Source organism: Pagrus major, chromosome 8 (assembly GCF_040436345.1).
Source record: "Pagrus major chromosome 8, Pma_NU_1.0".
Taxonomy (NCBI): Eukaryota; Metazoa; Chordata; class Actinopteri; order Spariformes; family Sparidae; genus Pagrus; species Pagrus major.
Genome location: NC_133222.1, coordinates 32029710 through 32048265, shown reverse-complemented (window position 1 = coordinate 32048265; position 18556 = coordinate 32029710). Strand labels below are relative to the sequence as shown.

Sequence of the window (18556 nt, the reverse complement as noted above, 5' to 3'; positions counted from 1 at the left end):
CAGGGCTCATGTCACTGGGAGGCCCCGGCTTCACTTACACAAAAGGCAGAGTAAAGAGTTGGAGTGAGAGAAAAACGAGAGACCAGAAGGGGAGGGGTATAGAGATAGTGGGCAGTGGAAAAGACTGCATGAATGAATATGTGAGAAATTCAGAGATGAGCCTGTTCATTACTGAAGGTTTGGTAGTATCATGCATTTAGGCTATTTTGGGAATGACCTTCGCTAAGCCCACTTTAGCTACTGGTCTCAGACTGATCTGTCAAGTGACTGTTCTTGCATGCATTATGCAGTTTACTTTAAAAACACAGGCACATTTATAACTCAGAATTCTCAGTAACTTGTATGTATGTTGGGAGCTAGTTAGCTGCACATGCTCCTTACAGTTTTGACTCCTTACAGGTCTAACCCTTTTACCAATCAGTGTCTTGTGAACTACTGGAAGCTGCAGGTGTGGTTTAGGTGTACCGACCGACGAGTGAAGGGACAGTTCGTTTGTTAAACAACTCCTCAAGACATTAGCATAAATGCAGCTATAGTATCAGTTATAGCAGAACTGTAGAGTATCTGCTGTATATTTAACTTAAAGAAGAACAATTGCTCCACTGGTGGTAGCGCTCTCTTACAGTTGATCTGATTGGTTGAGATAGCCGGATGGTTCTTCCAATCACCTGAAGTACTTTTTGAAAGTGCCTTTGCCAGCGGTGTAACAAACCATCTGGGGCCTCGGGTTAGAACATTACGCCTCTAACATCTAACTGTTTGAAGCACCAAGTAGTCCTATGCTGGCATTTAAGTACGCCATAAGGAAGATCTTCTAAAATTAATATACTTCTGATGTATAGATACGGGGTAACTTTATTAAAACTGAGCATAACTAAAGATTAAATATATAAAACCACATTAAACCTTCTGTAATATAATGACTAGATGCCAGAGAGGCAAAACTGTGTGTTAGGGTTTAATGGGCCTGATGTGGTGTAATGGAATGAAATGCACTGGAATAAAACCAATTCTCGGTCTCTGTGTTGTATTATCTCTCCATGATTTTTAGCTCTACCACACACTGAGCTATAGCTTCAATTCTTCCAATGGGAAAAATCTGCAGCTGCTGTCACAGGCAGTCTGCTAATATTCACAGACATGTTCCCACATACATCATCCATATCCTGCCTCCTGTCTAAATCTGGAATGTATACATGAATATTAAATAAACTCAACAACTGCATTCATGAACAGGACGAGCTGAAACATCCACACATTCTAGCCTACAGATACACAAGCACACACATACTGTACTATAACTCCACACACACACAAGAGGATACACATGACTACTCCCACCGTTAAATCAGATATGGCATTCAGTCTGGACCCAGCATCCATTTGTACGGTCGTGAATGAAAGCAAATGTAAATTCTGAATTGAATGAATTGTCGTATAAGAGATAAAATTAAGAGAGAGAGGAAGGAAGAACTGAGAGATAAAGTCTGCCGACTGTTGTTCAATCTGTTCAGAGACAGACTCTCCACTCAAAAGACAAAAATTCCTTTCATCTGAGAGGCGTGCTCTGGAGGCGAAGACACATTGTAGCTGTTTCTGCAGGGTGGAGTGTCTGCGAGTCTCAGGGGGCTTCATATCACATGCTTCTACTCTCTGATGGTCAAGATTAATTCCAGTCAGATTCATGGTGTAATAGTTGGTCGCTGTCCAGAGATAGCTGTGGCTCAGCAGTCAGCGCAGCTCCTCAGCCACACGTGACGATAATACGAGCACAGTAAGTATGATTTAATGTCAGCCACATGGGAATATGTGTGGAGTATGTATTATAATGAAGCCCAGCTTGTGCATCTGTACAGAATATGTGCAGCGTCTGGACTTATGGAGGTTTACGCAAACGTGTTGTTAGTATGTGGTTTCTGTGTCTGTGTACGCAAAACATTTACAAGATGCGAATGTATACACAGTATGTATTCATTGTATCTATGTCTGAGTACACACACCTGTGTTTGATAATGGATGCTTCTGTTATTTACCACAATGTGGATTTTGTGCATATTAGAGATGAGACATTTACACAGAGGGATGTTCAGAAATGTTATGAAAAACCAAACCAAATAGAGACAGAAAACTGAAAAGAAACTGAAAAAAATAAGTGAAGTTAGTGTAAAAAGTGAGCAGTATATTTAAATGATCCAACTTGGATGCAAACTCTTGGCACAAAGCTACGACATCAGAACAATGTGATTGGTTAGTTTTAATGATGGTCCTGGAGCAACATTAATTATGATGCTCATAGAACAACACAAACACGGCGATATCAGAAACACCAATGTTCACCAGGTAATGTTTAGCACCTTAGTGTAGCATGCTAGCATTAGCCTATTAGCACTCTACACAAAGTACCGCTGATGGAAATGGCAATAATTTTGCAGGTCGTTGATCATTAATGGCGCTAGATGAATCGTCAGTTGATCACCAAAGAAGTCGGCATTCATCTTCTTGGGAACATGAATGTCAGTCCAAAATTTCATGGCAAGTCATCTAATAGTTGCTGAGACATTTCACTAAAAAGCAACAAAGTTAAATTTGTGGTAACTTGAGGAAAAGTCAGGGGGATCGGTAGGATTCATCCTCTCTGGACCACGACCATCGTTATCCATTCTGGAGACATCTCAGTCAGGACCAAAGTGGTGGACCGACTGACCAACAGGACGTTTCCATCCATACAGACATGGAACTGGCCAAAAATACAACAAACAAAAGGGGAAATCTATTCAACATAAAAAGCCAACAAAGTGAACATGGAATTCATCATTTGTCACTGTCATGTTTATTAGCATGCGACTGTGGTGGGCTGCTCTTGTGTCAGTGAAGCAGAAGCCTGTTACAGGCCATTCGTTCCAAACCATGGCTGTCACCCAGGGTCAGAGGTCAGCCAGAGGGGCCAGGGGTCAGCTGTGATTGGTTGGTTTGGTTGTTAGGCTTCTGGATTTGTGTGAAGTTGACTGGCTGTAGCCTCTCAACATGCATGCACTATAATACAGGAAAAATACTAACAGTATTACACGAGGAATACAATCCTAAACTTTGTCTGTATTTAATCTGATGTGATTTCACCCTGCACAGTTGTGCCAAGTGAAGAAGGAGACACATCTCTGTAATACTGTATACAGGAAGTCTTTATGGCACTTTGACTCTCGCAGCACACTCAAAACTAATTTTCTCCTTCTGATGTGTTGTATATCAGCAGCAATAAAAGTCTACTTTGCTCTGTTTTACTGCTTCACATTTAAAAAGTTCAGTACCATCCTAGAATTTGGTTTTAATGTTTGTCTGATAGAATGTAAACCTCGAGCAGATAAATCTCTGACTGAGCAGCTGTTTATTCAGTGATGGGATGTGTTTCTGTCCTGTTTGTACAGTTTAAGCTTGAGCGATGTGATTGAACAGAAAACACACACACATACACAGACAGTATGGATGCACACAAAGAACAAGATTGTGTTTCGGATTTATTTGACTATAAGGAGCCCTGAAGAGTACTGCTGGCGCCATCCGATCCACTTTACCAAACTATCAACCGGATACATCAACACTGAAATGGAAAAGTTTCCTCACTGGTGATTAAATCGGATAATGTTCCTCTGCAGCTATACTTTTTAAAAGACATAGTTGTGATGCATTTAATGTGATGTTTTGCTGCTTCTCTGTGCTTTTATATGATGCCATTTCTTTTATGTGTGGTATGGCAACACAATGATCTTGATGAGTTAAAGTGGGCCAGATGTTTTAAAGGTGCGGGCTGGCTCTGGCTGATGGAAAAATAAGAGAAGACGAGGAAGATCAAGCAAGAAAAGAAAGAAAAGAAAAATCTGGAAGACAGAGGACGTGCAGATGGGTTGATAAAGGGAGAAAGAGGGTTGTGAGAAGTAATTGACAGCAGACAAAGAGGGCTTCGCGAAGACCAAACACCTGCCTGACTTCGCCATCATCTTTCTGCCTCACATCTGTTTAACCTTATAAAAGAATCAGTGTGTTTATATGAAGAACCAATGCTTAAATTGCCAAAATCTTTCAAACTGAACTGAACTGAATTTGCTGGAATTGGATAGGGCCACTCAAATTAGCAAACAAATGTAGCTGGTTATGATTGCAATCTAGAAAGTCACGCAGGAATGAGTGCTGAGTTGAGTGAGAGGCTCAACTTGCTAGCTTAAATCTAATGTACAGAGAAGTAATCTGGCTGTTTGGGGCAAATAGGCACTTGTGCAAGTAACGCAGGGGCAAGTTTGCTCAGCTGGTGGCGAACAACCACCATTTCTGACGAAATCTATCTGATGTGCCTCTGGCACAAATGTTCACAGATGAAGTATTGTTTAAAGTTTCATTCACAGTGGGCGACCAAATGAAATGCACGGATAATGTAACTCATCAAAATATAAAACAAACGTCTATTAGTTTTTAGACATTTTAATGCAGAATTCTTACATATATCGTTCACTGGAGGCTGTGTGTGGGTCTGATCACTCCTAGTGCTCATCAATTTAACCCCCCTGTAGCAACACGTATCATTTCTCATTACCACCATGTCCATCTCTTTTCTTCTAATCAGTCGGGAGGTTAAAAGCCATGCCCGATCTCAACTTCAGCTTCCCTTCCATGACTATTTCATTCCTGTATCATTATCCTTTATCCTCTAATGGCCCTTTAACAGGCACACAGTCTGACTGCGCTCAGCTAGCTCTGAGGGTTTCCCCAGTATACGGTAATTGCTTTTTTCTGTCATTCTCCTTCTTTCCTCACATTCTCCTTCTTTTCCTCACATTCCTCAGCTCCTTTCACTGTAGTTTGCCTTCTGCTCCTGTGCTCCTCCTCAGTTTTAAGTTCCCCCTCCTCATGTTTTCCTCTCCCAACTCTATCCCAACCGGTTTCTCCTCTTTCACATGCTGTTATCTTCCCTTTTTGCTGCTCTCTTGCCCCTGATTTCAGTTTCTTCCCCCCTTCTCTTCACCCTCCTCCTTTTCTTCTCACCTCTCCTCCGTCTCTCCCTGCTACCGAGCGCTTTGAACTCAGGTAGCTGTGCAGCATTCCTCAACATGACCCCCGGGAGCAAGGTCAGAAGAAAGAGAAGAAAAAAGAAGAAAAAAAGAAAAACTATTTCAACTGTTTCTATAGCGACCCTGAGCCCAGGGGCTCCACTGTGGGGTCAAAGTGACCGTGGGGCCCTCAGTAAGTCCTGTTAGACTTCAAAGCTTTCACTGTGTTTTCTGATTTATTGGAGCTGATGCTGAAAGGGTCAAATGTAGACAATCCCATAGCTCTGCTGCTCCTCTCGGTCTTTACACACACACACACACACACACACACACACACACACACACACACACACACACACACACACACACACACACACACACACACACACACAAACACAGGCTGTGGGTCAGGTGAAGACTGACATGGTCCCACATAGTTGCTAGAAGTTAAAGCACATGGTCTTGTCTCACCAGCTCTCTACCTTCCCATATGTGAACAAAGATCACATTTAGCGTGAGTGCTATTTTCATATATTGAGGGGGGACTCCCAAAGAAAAGTCTTCAGAAAAGAACAGATCAGAGATATCTTGATTTTTAATCCCTTCACAGACCAAAAATGCTGTATCCTACATTTCCGATAATGCAACTCAAAAGCATCTTTCATTAGACCCTCCAGACCTTCTAAATGGCCGCTTCTTCCAAACTCCACCTCAGTTTGTAAAGCATACTGCAGGGATGATGTGTTTTTGTAGGCTAACCCGGAAGTTAGCATCACCCTGGTTCCCTCGACAAAAAGCCAACAGGATTATTCAGTTGGGTTTTGGATTATTGCAGAATATAAACTTTGTGGCACAAACAAGTTTATATACTTATAAGTTTTGTTTAGCACGATAATCTTAAACGATAATCACAAATAAACACCACTTTTGTGATCTCTGAAGCGTAGATGCAATAGCTCGGAAAAAAAGAGCTAATATTAGGCTATAAATGAACTACAACACCACTAAGTGTCATAAACTTTTATACTAGACACAAACTCTAAATTGATCAATCAAAAAGTTGTAACGTTAGCTTTTGCAAAAGTTTGCCCGTGAAGATGGACTGGTGAATGGATGAGTCTCTGTGTTCGGTGTGATGACTTTTAACTTGTTAGCAACCACCTTTTTTAAGACACATGAGCGCTTTAAAATTCAATCATGGCATATCATTTCTTACACTTTCTTACTCAACTGGAAGTACAAACATAGTAACTTATTAACAATAGAAAGTGTCAAGCCCAAAACGAGGTAACCCTGATGACATCACAATGACATTATCAGGGATTTTTTTTTCAAACACTGGTCTCCCTTCAGAGACACAGAAGACATTATACAACTGTTTTTAAATGTTGACGAGCCTCCTCGTGACGAGTAAACTGAACTTCGGGTGTAGAATTGGTGGAGGCACTCTACCTCTAAGATTACTTAAATACATATACTGCAAGGTCAAGAAGGTCCACATTGCCTGTTTTGTTTGTTGCTCTGTCAGACATATCCTTCGTTTACTGTGCAGAGACATCGTGTGTTACTGTAATAAGAGGTTTGGTACTGCAGGCAGGCTGACGTGCAATTAAAAGATCAGACTTCTTTGTGGATCAAGTTACAGTAGATTTAAGGTGAGAAATCCTCTGATAGTTTAGAACCGTCCTTTCTCTGATAGTATAGCCTCTTCTCTCTCTTTGCAGTCAACCATGCCATACTGTGTGTGTGTCTCTGTGTGTGTTTGGTTTTCATGAAGAGTTTCTATGAAACATGGATTATGTCTTTGTTCCTGTCTGGCAGATCAAAGGCTTGTGGTATTTCATGACCAGCTCTCTTGTTGTGGCAAGTTTTCTTTTCTGCAGTCTCTTTCCTTTGCTGTGTGTACATGTGTCTGAGTGTGTGTGTATGTGTGTGGTGTGTGTGTAGCTTTTTTCTGTTCGTAGGGGCGAAGGGGTTCCAGTGTGGGCCACTGTTTGTAAATCGTGGTTTGGAGTTTGTTATTGCAGATTTATGCAGAGTGACATGTTTATTTATACCCGTTTTATTTGAATTATACCAGGTTGAAGATGTTTATCTGGTGCCTCTTGTTGGTTCGGGGTTATGAAAGCTACTTTTCTTGATGGTTGCACATACCAAACATTCTGCAGCAGAGGAAGAAAATGAAGAAAAGCTTTCCTCACTGGGGTTCAGGCTGCAATGGGACTGAACCTCACTGAACCATTCAGAACTTGTTCTTTTGTTTCTGCATGTAATTTTACACTTCAGAAATAAGGAAAAGCTTATAATTCAACTTCTTCTTCACTTTCTTTTACTTTCTGACTTTAAGCACCAGAGGGTCCTGCATCGAGTTTGAGCACTGAACCAACAACTGATGCAACCTACTGTAATCTGGTTGTTTGGTCTACATCTAAATTCTCCAGTCTTCCCTGTGGGATAATAATATCTGCACTTCTCAGCTCTGTACTGCAGCTGTGAAGGTTACAGCTGCAATATCAGTAGCTTTTCACAGGAGGGAGCCAGAGTCACATTCTTGTTTGGCAGTGCAGCATTCAATCATACATAACATTATTGCTATAAAGGACAAAAACATTACATAACAAAGTCTGACTTAAGGAAAGCATGGGTAAAACACAGGCTGCTGATTTTTGAATCAACCTCTGAGCTTGTGCTTTGATAGAGAACAATTCAAACTCAGTAGGCTTGATGATTGTCACAGTAGTGACACATTTTGCACCTCAGAGACATAAATACACAGCATCTGCAGTTTTCTTTAAAGGAGAGTGACAGTATGTTACTCCAGTTTAGAACATCTCAGATAGTTCAATTGTATTTATTATAACACTTTAAAGACTGTATGAAAAAACCCCACCTGCAGAATTACCTTGACTTGGTGAAAAACTGCAAAACCCTCCCATCAATAGTAAAAGACATATTTGGCAACCAATCCGTGTGTTTTGCCAGCATGCAGCGCCACTGTTACTATGTTGGTTCAGTGAGTCGTAGTGAAACTGTTGCTGACTGTTGCTGACTGTTGGATTGACTATGTTAGACAGCTGCCGCCAGTCACTGATGAAGGGACTTTACATGGAGGACAGATGATGGAGAAACAGAGAAAAAAACTTCCATCCCCCACATTTAAGTGATGAAGTGACTGTTATATTTCTGTAGTTTTCTAGCATAATCAATGAAGAGCTACATTTAATCATTACAGACCAGTTAGATTAGTAAAAAACAAAAATAGGTATGATTGATCCACTTCTGGTGATCATCTTGGTCCTCTGGTCTCAGACTGGAGCATTCTGCATAGAGTAATGGCTTGTGTACTTTGCCATTGAGTTTTTTTCCCCAAAGTTGAAGTTTGCCACTACTGTTGGAGCAGCTGAGAACTGCTCTGGTTCATTCAGATTTCCTACACGTCATCATCAAAAGAAAGTAAATATAAAGGCCTGCCCATTGATAATAAACACCAGCTGCACTATGAATGTGTAAATGTTTTATTAGTCTCATAATTCCCTGATAACAGACACTCTTCTCTGTGTGACAGACAGAGATATTGACTCCAACAACCAACCTACAGACCGACATCAGCTGACTCTGAAAGGCCCAGCTGATCCCTCAGTTGATCCTTCAGATGATTGTTCACATGACAGTTTCTGTTGTACCTCTGAACTTAATATTTCTCCATTAGTAAGACCCTGCCTCAGTCTTCATGATCCAGATCTCTTTATAAACTCGTCATCTATTGGACCAGGAATAATTTTCCTTCCCTCATGTCACGTCCAGCTCTTTGACTTCTTGGCTGTTTTGTCCCATTTTGTCTGTATGCATATGGTGCTTGGTAGTCGACCCCTGACGCCTGCGGTTCATCTGATGGAGGAGGAGCAGGAACATGGCAGATACGAGGAGAGCCACTCCTGCCATGAGGAACCCCGTTCCGTAATCACTCATCTTGTCTATGAAGAACCCTGAAAAGAAAAGTACGAGTGAACGATTTGCAGCTTTCATATCATACTATCATATTTCATCTAATGACAAGAATAATTCCTGACTGGAATGCGCCTTTGCTGGCCAAAACATAGCAACATTACAATAATTGTATCATTTTGGCTTCACTTACTGACAGTTATGAACGAGGCAGAGATAAGGAAGAGACGAAGATTCATTTTAGCAGAGGGCAGTAATGCCAGTACCGTCCTCCCGTGAAGGAAACATAATTAGAACGCTTTGATGAATCCTCAACATCCATCAACTCCCTGCTCTTCAAAGTGCTCAGAGTACTGAACGGTACAGTAAATAAGTTAGAAATAGCTTCTGTGTCAGGGGGACCATGTTGAGTTATAAATAGGACACCACCTTCACTTTAATTAGCCCCTTAACTTTATTTGAGGTCAGTTTGAGCCTTTAGCGTTACCTTTAATTGAACATTTACATGTGATGGTAGTGCTTTAATCATAATTAGGAGGTGTTCAGGAACATGGACTAATGTAGATATCAAAAGGAAAATAAACAGAAGAAGGACAGAAACGGAGAAAGTCCTTCACACATACATCCTGCAGAGTGAAAGAAAAGCAACCAGACCACCACACTTTAATAGCTGAAATCACTTCTACTCTGTTTTTTGCTGCACAAAAGCCTTCTTGTAAATCCATAAATACCATCACATGAATCCAATCCACAATTATGTAGATGTATTATTTTTCCACTCTGCTGGAGAGGTTTCCCCAGCTGATTTACCGCTGCCTGTGCTCAGAGGCAGGACGCTTTCTGGCAGGGGTTGTTGTGTTTAGGTGCCAAAGTCAAGCTGGGTGTCTCGCAGGCTGAATTTATTGCTATTGTTTAGAGTTGTGTGTGAAAATGGGTCATAACCTCAGTAATCAGGCTCAAATGTTCAGCGGGTTGAAGGAAGCACTTTGGGTGGTATGACTGCAGTACTGTACTGTTTATGTTCAGTGGACACGAAAAGAAGATTTTATTCTAGTGGATGCGAGCACCGGGGGCGTCTGCCATTTTGGTTTAACAGCTGCCTGAGTACTTTTTATTTTTCACAGTTGAATAGATTGATGAAGATAATTGAAAACACACATTTGAGAAGTTTTCCAGCCACTGACAAACCTGTCTGTTTACTTTAAAATGTAGTCTGGAGGGACGGTTAGTGTTAGGTGCACAGATAATGGGATTGATTTTCCTTTCTAAATCCATGCTTCTCACAAGAGAGGAAATGTACTTCACGAAAAGCAGACAAGAGGATTTTAACACTGAGAGTAGAAGGGTGAAATTCCTGCAAAATACTTAAATGGAAGATGTCCATAATATTTCATGTGTTTGCTGGATGTTTTATGCATCTCTATAACTTAAAGCTGGGGTTGGTAACCTGAGAGAGTAAGCTAGATTTTGAAAGTACCCAACCAAAAAAATACCACCCCTTTGCCTTAAGGCCTCTCTCAGAAGTTCTTGGTATTGGGAAATTTAGACTGCATTTTCTCTACGCGATGAATGCACAGGCAGAGTTTGGTGGTACATAGTTTTGGTAGACAGGCAAGTAGACTTTAATCATATTCATAATCACTATGAAGAGTGTTTTCTTAGTGATGAAGCTTCGGAGACATATCGCTTTAATCTGCTGCTCTCAGCTCTACTGACCGTTTTAGTGTCTTTCAGTGCATTGTTTTGGTTTTCAACGTATTATCAGTGTTATTTTCGGACATATTAGCCAACTGTTTTCAGTGCGATAACTCTGATAAACCTACTGTATGCTACACCTGCCCCTGCATCAAAAGGCAGACTGCTGTTCAACCGAGTAGAGCATTTAGCTGCTAGAAAGCCAGATTGTCCTTTATGAGTATGTGGCAACCAAAACAGAGCTAAAAGGAGAGTGAATGCTGGACTTACATTCATCAGCTGGCCAGAAACATGACTCCAAATGAATGCTCATGTTGCTCCGTATCTGCTGAATGTGCAAACAATTGCACCTTATCAATTCAAAATATGTCAGTGTTGTGTTTATGGCTGACCCCAAGTGATCAAAGTATCATGTTTTGCTCAGCCCATAGATTTGAACAAAAAAGAATAAAGACAAAAGAAAAATCGTATTTGCCATTTATAAGACGTTTTGTTTTTTCTACTCCTTGTTGTGCCATTTTGGTATCACGGTTGTTCACATGTTGTGTCGGACACAGTGTATGAACCTAGACAGGAAACAGAATGGAAAGTCAGCGGTGAAGAAACTCCATTCAAATCTTTAAGAAAGCGACCAGCCATGAAATTAACACAACCATAAAGTATCATGATATTATAATTTTTGCACAGCTGCTCTCTGAATATAAAAACCTCAGCTCCGGGGGGATGGACCATCGACAAAATTCCTGATTAATTAAAGGGTGGTGCTGCATGTCATGAAGGTATAAAACTCTCATTTTGGTTGAATAGGCTCACTGGGCTGTAGTTACAATGCTGAACGGTGAATAGGCACATCCATTGTGTGAAATTTAATGTGTTGGAAGAATGGGCCCAGGAAAATGATAGACACTGTAACCTTGAGTTAATGATTTGGGGTTTTTGTGAAGCAAAAAGAAATGTTAACGTACGCTAAATTAAATACAATTCTGTTCTTTCACTCTGTGCAGCTTTGTGTTTATTTCTTGCTGCCAGCCAGTTAGCATGGTGGAGCAGATCACAGGGAATTTTACAGCAACAACTCAAAGCTGAAATCCGCTTCATTTTGATATGCAAAGTAAGTACACCATGTACTCGCACTATCAAAGCATCTTTCTCACCCACCAGCAATGGGCGGTCCGAGCAGGCCTCCGCTGCTGCGAATGAGCATGAAGAACCCCAGTGCACTGCCGAGCCTGTGGACCCCCACAACCTCAGCCAGCACGGTGATGTGGACGGCGACCGTGGCGCCGAACGCAAGGCCGTAAGCTGCGCTGAAAGCAGCCAGCTCTGAGAACGATGAGGCCAGCGGGCAGAGGAGCAACACAGTAGCCAGCAGAATCACCGTAGCCGCCAACTGCTGCACCTGGTCAGAGCAGAGACAAACTGTGTGTCAGCCTTCACACCCATACACACTTATTTGCTGTCTTGTCAAGCTTGACTCTGCATAAAAATCTGCCTTTCAAGGTCAAATTTGGCATAATTATCCACTTGGACTCTAGGATGAACTGACTAGACATTGGAGGTCAAAGGTCAAAGTCAGTGAGACCTCACAAAATACGTCTTTGGCCAGAAATTGAACACGCTGTTATCGCAAATTGCTGACTTTTTCCTTTAATGGTGCATATGTAAGAATTTAAGTATACAACATTCAAAAACTAAACTTATTAAAAGAATAATAAGTAATATAGCACAGTACAGTTTTGACATGGGTTCTTGCCATTGTGTTGTAGAGATCTTTATGGAAGTTAGCATGCTAACAAGCTAGCTCCTGGCGGTCCGCTGTCATAATATCACTTTGTACAAGAGACGATAATCCAATATATAGCCCAATCCTCAGGGGGTTGGCTGTATGGTTTGTTGAGCTAACTAGCTAACAGCATTATACACTTACCATCAGTTAGCCGGTGCTCTGATGATATGGCGCCCCATATTTGTTTGGAGTATGTATTTGACACCTCTGCTTTCAAGATATTGTTGCCCTGGGCAACCATTAAACTCAACGTACCGTCTGCACCAGTCTTAAGTTTGCCACCCAGCCAAAGAACACCCTTCCAAACAGGTCGAACACTGCAGATATGGACATGAGTGCAGCCGCCTGGTACTCCTCGATCCCCTTGCTACGAGCATATGGAACCAGGAAGAGAGCCGGGGCGAAGAAACCCAGTGCAGCAAAAAGTCCGAACATCGAGTAGACCATGAATCTGCCGTTGGTGATGAGGGTGTAATCAACGTATTGAAGGATTTTGGTCCTGAGTTCATCTCTCTTAGTCCTGTTGTTTGAGTCTTGTACTTTTATGGTTGAGTTAGGTATCTCTTCAAGACATGCTTTGACTGTCCCCTGATCAGACGCCTCAGATATCCCTAGCTCCTCTGCCTCTAGGTAGGTTGGTTTACTCTCTTCTGAGTCGTCTTTTGGGAGCAATTCCAGGTGCAAGCCCTCCTCCTCTGCTTTGTCACAAGTCACATCTCTGGTTGCTTTTAGGGGCCTCAGCAGCATCCCACAAACACACAGGTTGAGCTGCAGACCTCCCAGGATTAGCAAAGCACCCCTCCAGGAGTAGCTGTCAATCAACAGCTGGAACAGAGGTGTCAGGACAAAGGTAAGGATGCACTCTCCAGCGCTGGCCAAAGCGTTTGCCACCGGCCGCCTCTTCTCAAAGTACAAGCCCAGCATGGTTACGGTGGGGGTCCATGTCAATGCATAACCAAAACCTACAGCAGACGAGACCAGTGAATGTCACATGTTGTGCGTATGCTTTTAAATTTGTGTCGTGCGTCTAAATCACTCACCGTTTAGGAGCCCCACTGTTAAGTAGAGTTCAATTAGGTTACGAGTAAAAGCCCCCAACATGATGCCTATGCTGCAGATAAGTCCTCCCAATATCACTACAGAGCGATGGCTGTAGCGAGCACTCAGAGCAGATGCTACAGGAGCTGCAGAAAGACACACAGGACATTTATATAGAATCCTATTCAGGACATAAACAGTAGCTCTTCGACAAAATTGAAGTATGATTATGAACCACTTGAAAAATAATCCTGTCTGGCTAATATTCTCACTGAAAACAGACATTAAGTTAAACCTAAAAGACTTAAAGAGGTTTAAGTTATTAAATTAATCCCAGTGCCTCTTGCTCTGCCTGGTAGTTCCCACATTTGCAGCAGATAATAATTTCATTTACCCACACACTCATTTGGTCAAAAATGTAAACACACTACTTGTATTTTCCTATAGTTGTGTGTGTAGTTTAAGTGTTACAATTTATTAAATACAAGAAAGGTCTTGGCATCTCGAGTTGAACAATCTCCTGAGATGTAGGAGAGAGCCACCTGGTGGTCAAAAGCTCAAGAAGTCTGTGTTTGGCATCGAGGTCAGAAAGGAGTGGAGGGAATTTGAAAGATATGAATGTGTAATTAAGGAATTATTTTTCAAAATGAACAGTAAAAAACATATTGATGTCCTACAGCGTCTGTTTGTCAGTTTGTTTGTTTTTTGTTTTTGTATAAATACAGCTGTTTTAAAGAGAAGAAAGAGTGTGATAATTACCTACAACATGAATGGTAGCCACCGCAATAGAGGTAATCCAAGATGTTCCTGTTGCAGTGGTTTCAAAGTATTTGTGTATCGCAACATAGAACACACCAAAGGACTTAATGACCCCAAAGGTCAGGCCAAAGACCAGGAAGCAGGAGAGCAGGATGAACCAGGCGTAGCCACCATCAGGGGCTGCTGCTGCTGCTGGTGCCACAGCTGTCCTCGCCTTGTGAGCCTTCACTGGGGAGTCCATTTTGATCTGCAACACTTAATTGTCTCGGGGAAAACACACCAATAAAAATTATCATTTTTACACAGGGATGTAAGTGACAACTTACACTTACTGTCATAACATTTTTTTTTAATTGTACTGTATTGTATTGTACTTTTTTACATTTCAAGTCATGTCTGTTGTAGGGGTAAAAACAAAAGGCACATGAAAAAGTCATGATACACCCTGTCAGAGTGGAACAAAAGAAAGATGATGAGAAATCATACACACCCACAATGTTCATTGACCAACAGGGGCAATGCTCATGGTGGATCCTCCGACTGGGACTTCTATATCATCTGAAGGACTCTTTGCTTCAGTAAAGTGTGTGTTTTGACAACAATTCCCGTGATAGTTGTGACCACCGAGCCCAATTCAGTTCCAGACTTCTTGCAAACTTTGAGGAGCCCAGTAGGGCAGGCGGGTGGTTTATGCTTTGAGAATGAACAAGTAGAGAAGTTGAACTTAGAGCAGTTTGAGCAGGACTTCAGGGGGCACAAGAGTCACAGAATGCTGTTCAGACTGGTGCGTAAAACAACAAATTCCCTGACGCCTGTGCTTCTCTCTAGAGTAAAAATTCTACAAACTGTGTCTTGTGTATGCCAGGCTGTTTGCAAAAAAACATATTTTTGTTTCAATGTAGGTATCTGTGGTTTGTGTTTGTCTATATATTTCTGTGTTGGCCATCTGATTCTGTTAAAGTAGCTGATTATTAAACATACACAGTCTTTAGAGCTCTTTTATATATTGTCCGCCATTTTCGTTTAATTGCCGGAATTTTGCTTTTCTGCCTAATTCTACTGACGTTTAACAGAGGAAGAGCATTTTTATAAATGATAATCAGTGGTATGCACAATCTGTCTACATGTGCATAGTTGCCTGGTGATGGCACAACCTTGATGGGATGGCGTGATGTTCCTCCAGTACACACAAAGCAGCTGGGTGTTCCTTTTTAATAGATCTATCATATTAAAATCTTATATATCATATACTGTATGGTTTAACATTATCAGCATCAACCCCCCTTTTCCAATTGTTACACAGTAAAGTTTACTCATAGTACATTTAAAGGGACTTTCTTTTAATTTTATTGGAGTACGTTTTTATAGCATAAACCACATCATGACCATAACCAAGTAAAATGTTATTTCCTTCCCTGTTTGTACAGCAATCACCAACTTTGTGTAACACATAGAATTTCTAATGCTTGTGCCTCATTTGTCATCTGCTATTATATAGTCTTTATTTTAAAGGGACACTATGTCGTTTTGGGATTGACTGCCTTTCATGTCTTAACAATCTAAATAAACAAACTCTCTTTGTTTTCATGACTGAATAAAGTGAATGAACAAACTGACCTTGGAGGACAACACAATTTCATACTGTTTTACTTTGTTTATATGTGGTGGACCCTGCCACCGTTCTAGCTTCAAACAGGGTTCTGGGGACCTTATTTTAACACAGCAGTGTTAACATCAGTCTAGAGAAGTGAATAAAGAGTGAAACTGTGCCATTGTAAGCTGTTTTTCATTTCTGTGGACCAGTCAGTGCAAGTAGATTACATTTACGATGCATGATAGGATTTAGCTCAATTCCTCTTTCCATTAATGAAAAATACATAACGCACACAGGAATAATAATAATTGTGCTTCGCATACTGCATAAAAAACCTGTTTATAAAGGATTTTCAAGCATTTTAATTATGGAGATTACCCACTGTGCATGTGATTGGACGAGACCCAAATCTGGATCATGACCCAAAAGCTCACAATACAAGCTAAGGTGAATCACAACAGTCACAAAACTGTACAATTTAAACTTTACACACTTGATATTCTGTGTAAAATCACCATACCTGTTGTGGTCAGATTGAAGCCATCGTGCTCCTCCTGCCGGCCAGCTCTACAAGCTTGTTGTGGTGCTGTAACCTGATGCCATGTCACATGAAGTGGTGGCGGTGGTGGTGGTGTCGATCACACAGCAGAAGGTGCACCATGCCTGACAGGCATGTAAATGTGTAAAAAGAACGAGAAGGGTTTAAAAGCATGTTAAGTAAGTCAGACATGTGCCTTGTCATGTGAAATCCTGGGCTGGAGTTCATGTGTAACACACGTGCACGAGCTGTGAACCTGGACAGACCTTTGTAACCCATTTCCTGTCTATGCGTCAGTGTGTCGACACGCTGAAAACGAAGGCACATGCAGCATGCAGGGCAAAGTTTCAAGACTGTTTTGTAAGCTTTTGTGTGTACATGTGAGTGCACGTGATTCAGAGTTAAGAGCATGAGCAGCATGGCCACATGCTGTACATATTATGTTACATGTCTCAAGCAAATAGTCAGTTTTATCACCAGCTGATGATCCATGTAGAAGACATAAAGGAGCAACATCGTCTACTGCACGGGAGAGCAGCCCTATTATTATGAATCATATTCCAGTTATTTCCTTCAAACAGACAGTTGTGATCAGGGGAGAACATAACTGGTGCGCATGTGCGATAAAAATAAACAATGTGCAGCAGAAAACATGTAGGGAATTCCTTTTGCGTACTAACCATTTTTGGGACACAGACACGTTTACTCACTGGAGTAGGATTTTTCTCCATTCATCTCTGGTAAGATTGCAATCATGATGACAAGTGTGTTCATTAACTATTAGCTGTTAAATTTCTTTCTAGTCGGCTTTCTCCCCAAGTTAGCAAAACAAAATATAGTTTGCTTAATTTGCAACTAGCTTACATTAGCCTATTTTTCTGGTTTTAGGATTTGCTATAATTCATCAAAAAATGAGTGGATGAAGAAGTTAGTCTCAGTGTGCACTGATGGAGTTTATAACGGGGTTGTTCTAAAATGATGTCAGATTGTGGCCATCGGGGATTCCCTTGTGCACATATTGTGTACCGCCCACACTCTGGAGAAGTGCCAAATCAGCTGATTGCAAAGTTCCATACTGTGCAACTTTTAATTGCTCCAGTGTGAAGTTGCAAGGCTTTAATTTACAAAAAGGAGTGCAAAAAGAGCAAAACAACTAAAGAAGATATGGGCTGAGAAAGGAATTGCATTTGTGAAATTAGGAAAGTTTCACAATAGCAGATGGTCTGCATGGAGGCAAGATACACTGTTGAAAACATGGAGGCTTTTACCTGCCATTCAAATTCAAGTGGCTCCATGTGATGACAGTGACCTGAAACACATCTGCGAGTGTTTTCAGTGTTTCTTGGCAAACATGCAGGACATTTTGCAGTTCACCTCCCTCAGGTTCCAGCAGGAGAATTTGACTGTTGTCTGTTGACAGAGACTCCGCTGTCAGGGAATGGATGCGTTTGAAGCAAGCAGGAAAACGTCTGGCTGCTTTCGCTGTAAATGACTTGGTCAACACAGTGAAGACAACCAATCCATGTATCTACACCAACATTCAGAAAGTCCTTGTGTTGTCACTCGCACTGCCACTGAGTAGTGCTGCATGCGAGAGGGGATTTTCACGTCTCAATATAACCAAAAGCAAGTACAGATCCTGCCTGTCAGACTTTCGCCTCTTGTCTCTGATACACATCATCATCTAAGTCAGCTGTTGACTTGTGGATTCAAACAGCAAATCACAGGCTCAACCAGGGAGACAAAATAGTTCCTACATTAAACTTCATACAATGTCTGTGGAATATTTTGAGTGACCGGGTCATGATTTCTGGAAAAAGACATTGCTGTTGAGTTTTTCAAGTATATTGTTTTTGGAGCTTTGAGCACCTGAAACCGAGTGCCATCTAGCTCCTTAATGTTAGAGATAAGGCAGACATCTTTACGGCGGATATCTCCAAAACTCTGCAACTCACACAAGATAGGCGGATAAATAGCACTACAGGTAAGAGTAAAAATATGTTTTTTTGATTGTGGGGTGAACTGTCCCTTTAAAGCTACCTACCATGTCTTTCAAGGCCTTTCAAAAGTCATATGTCAAAGTAGTTGAGTGGTGTGTTTGGCACATAATTGGTGAATTGTATCCCTAATACAATGATAAATTCTGTTCACACAGATGCCGGGAT

General features: G+C 41.3%; 1 protein-coding gene across 8 annotated transcripts; it reads right to left on the bottom strand.

Annotated features, from left to right (window-relative positions):
* Positions 1–8535: 8535 nt before the first annotated feature.
* On the bottom strand, positions 8536–16668 carry LOC141000697 (monocarboxylate transporter 13). 8 transcript variants are annotated; one of them, XR_012179565.1, is made up of 9 exons: positions 16374–16668; positions 14750–14952; positions 14260–14514; positions 13503–13646; positions 12718–13424; positions 11835–12075; positions 11152–11242; positions 10947–11001; positions 8945–9022 (listed from the first exon to the last, which is right to left on the bottom strand). XR_012179565.1 is itself a non-coding variant. In XM_073471488.1 (7 exons), the coding sequence occupies exons 2-7, from the start codon at positions 14760–14762 to the stop codon at positions 8826–8828; spliced, it is 1557 nt and encodes a 518-aa protein (XP_073327589.1). In that variant the 5' UTR covers positions 14763–14952; positions 16374–16665; the 3' UTR covers positions 8536–8825. The 8 variants fall into 8 exon arrangements, 6 of the variants coding, with proteins under 6 accessions (XP_073327589.1, XP_073327593.1, XP_073327594.1 ...); XR_012179564.1 differs by having other exon boundaries at positions 10947–11242; XM_073471488.1 differs by lacking the exons at positions 10947–11001; positions 11152–11242 and having other exon boundaries at positions 8536–9022; positions 16374–16665.
* Positions 16669–18556: the final 1888 nt, after the last annotated feature.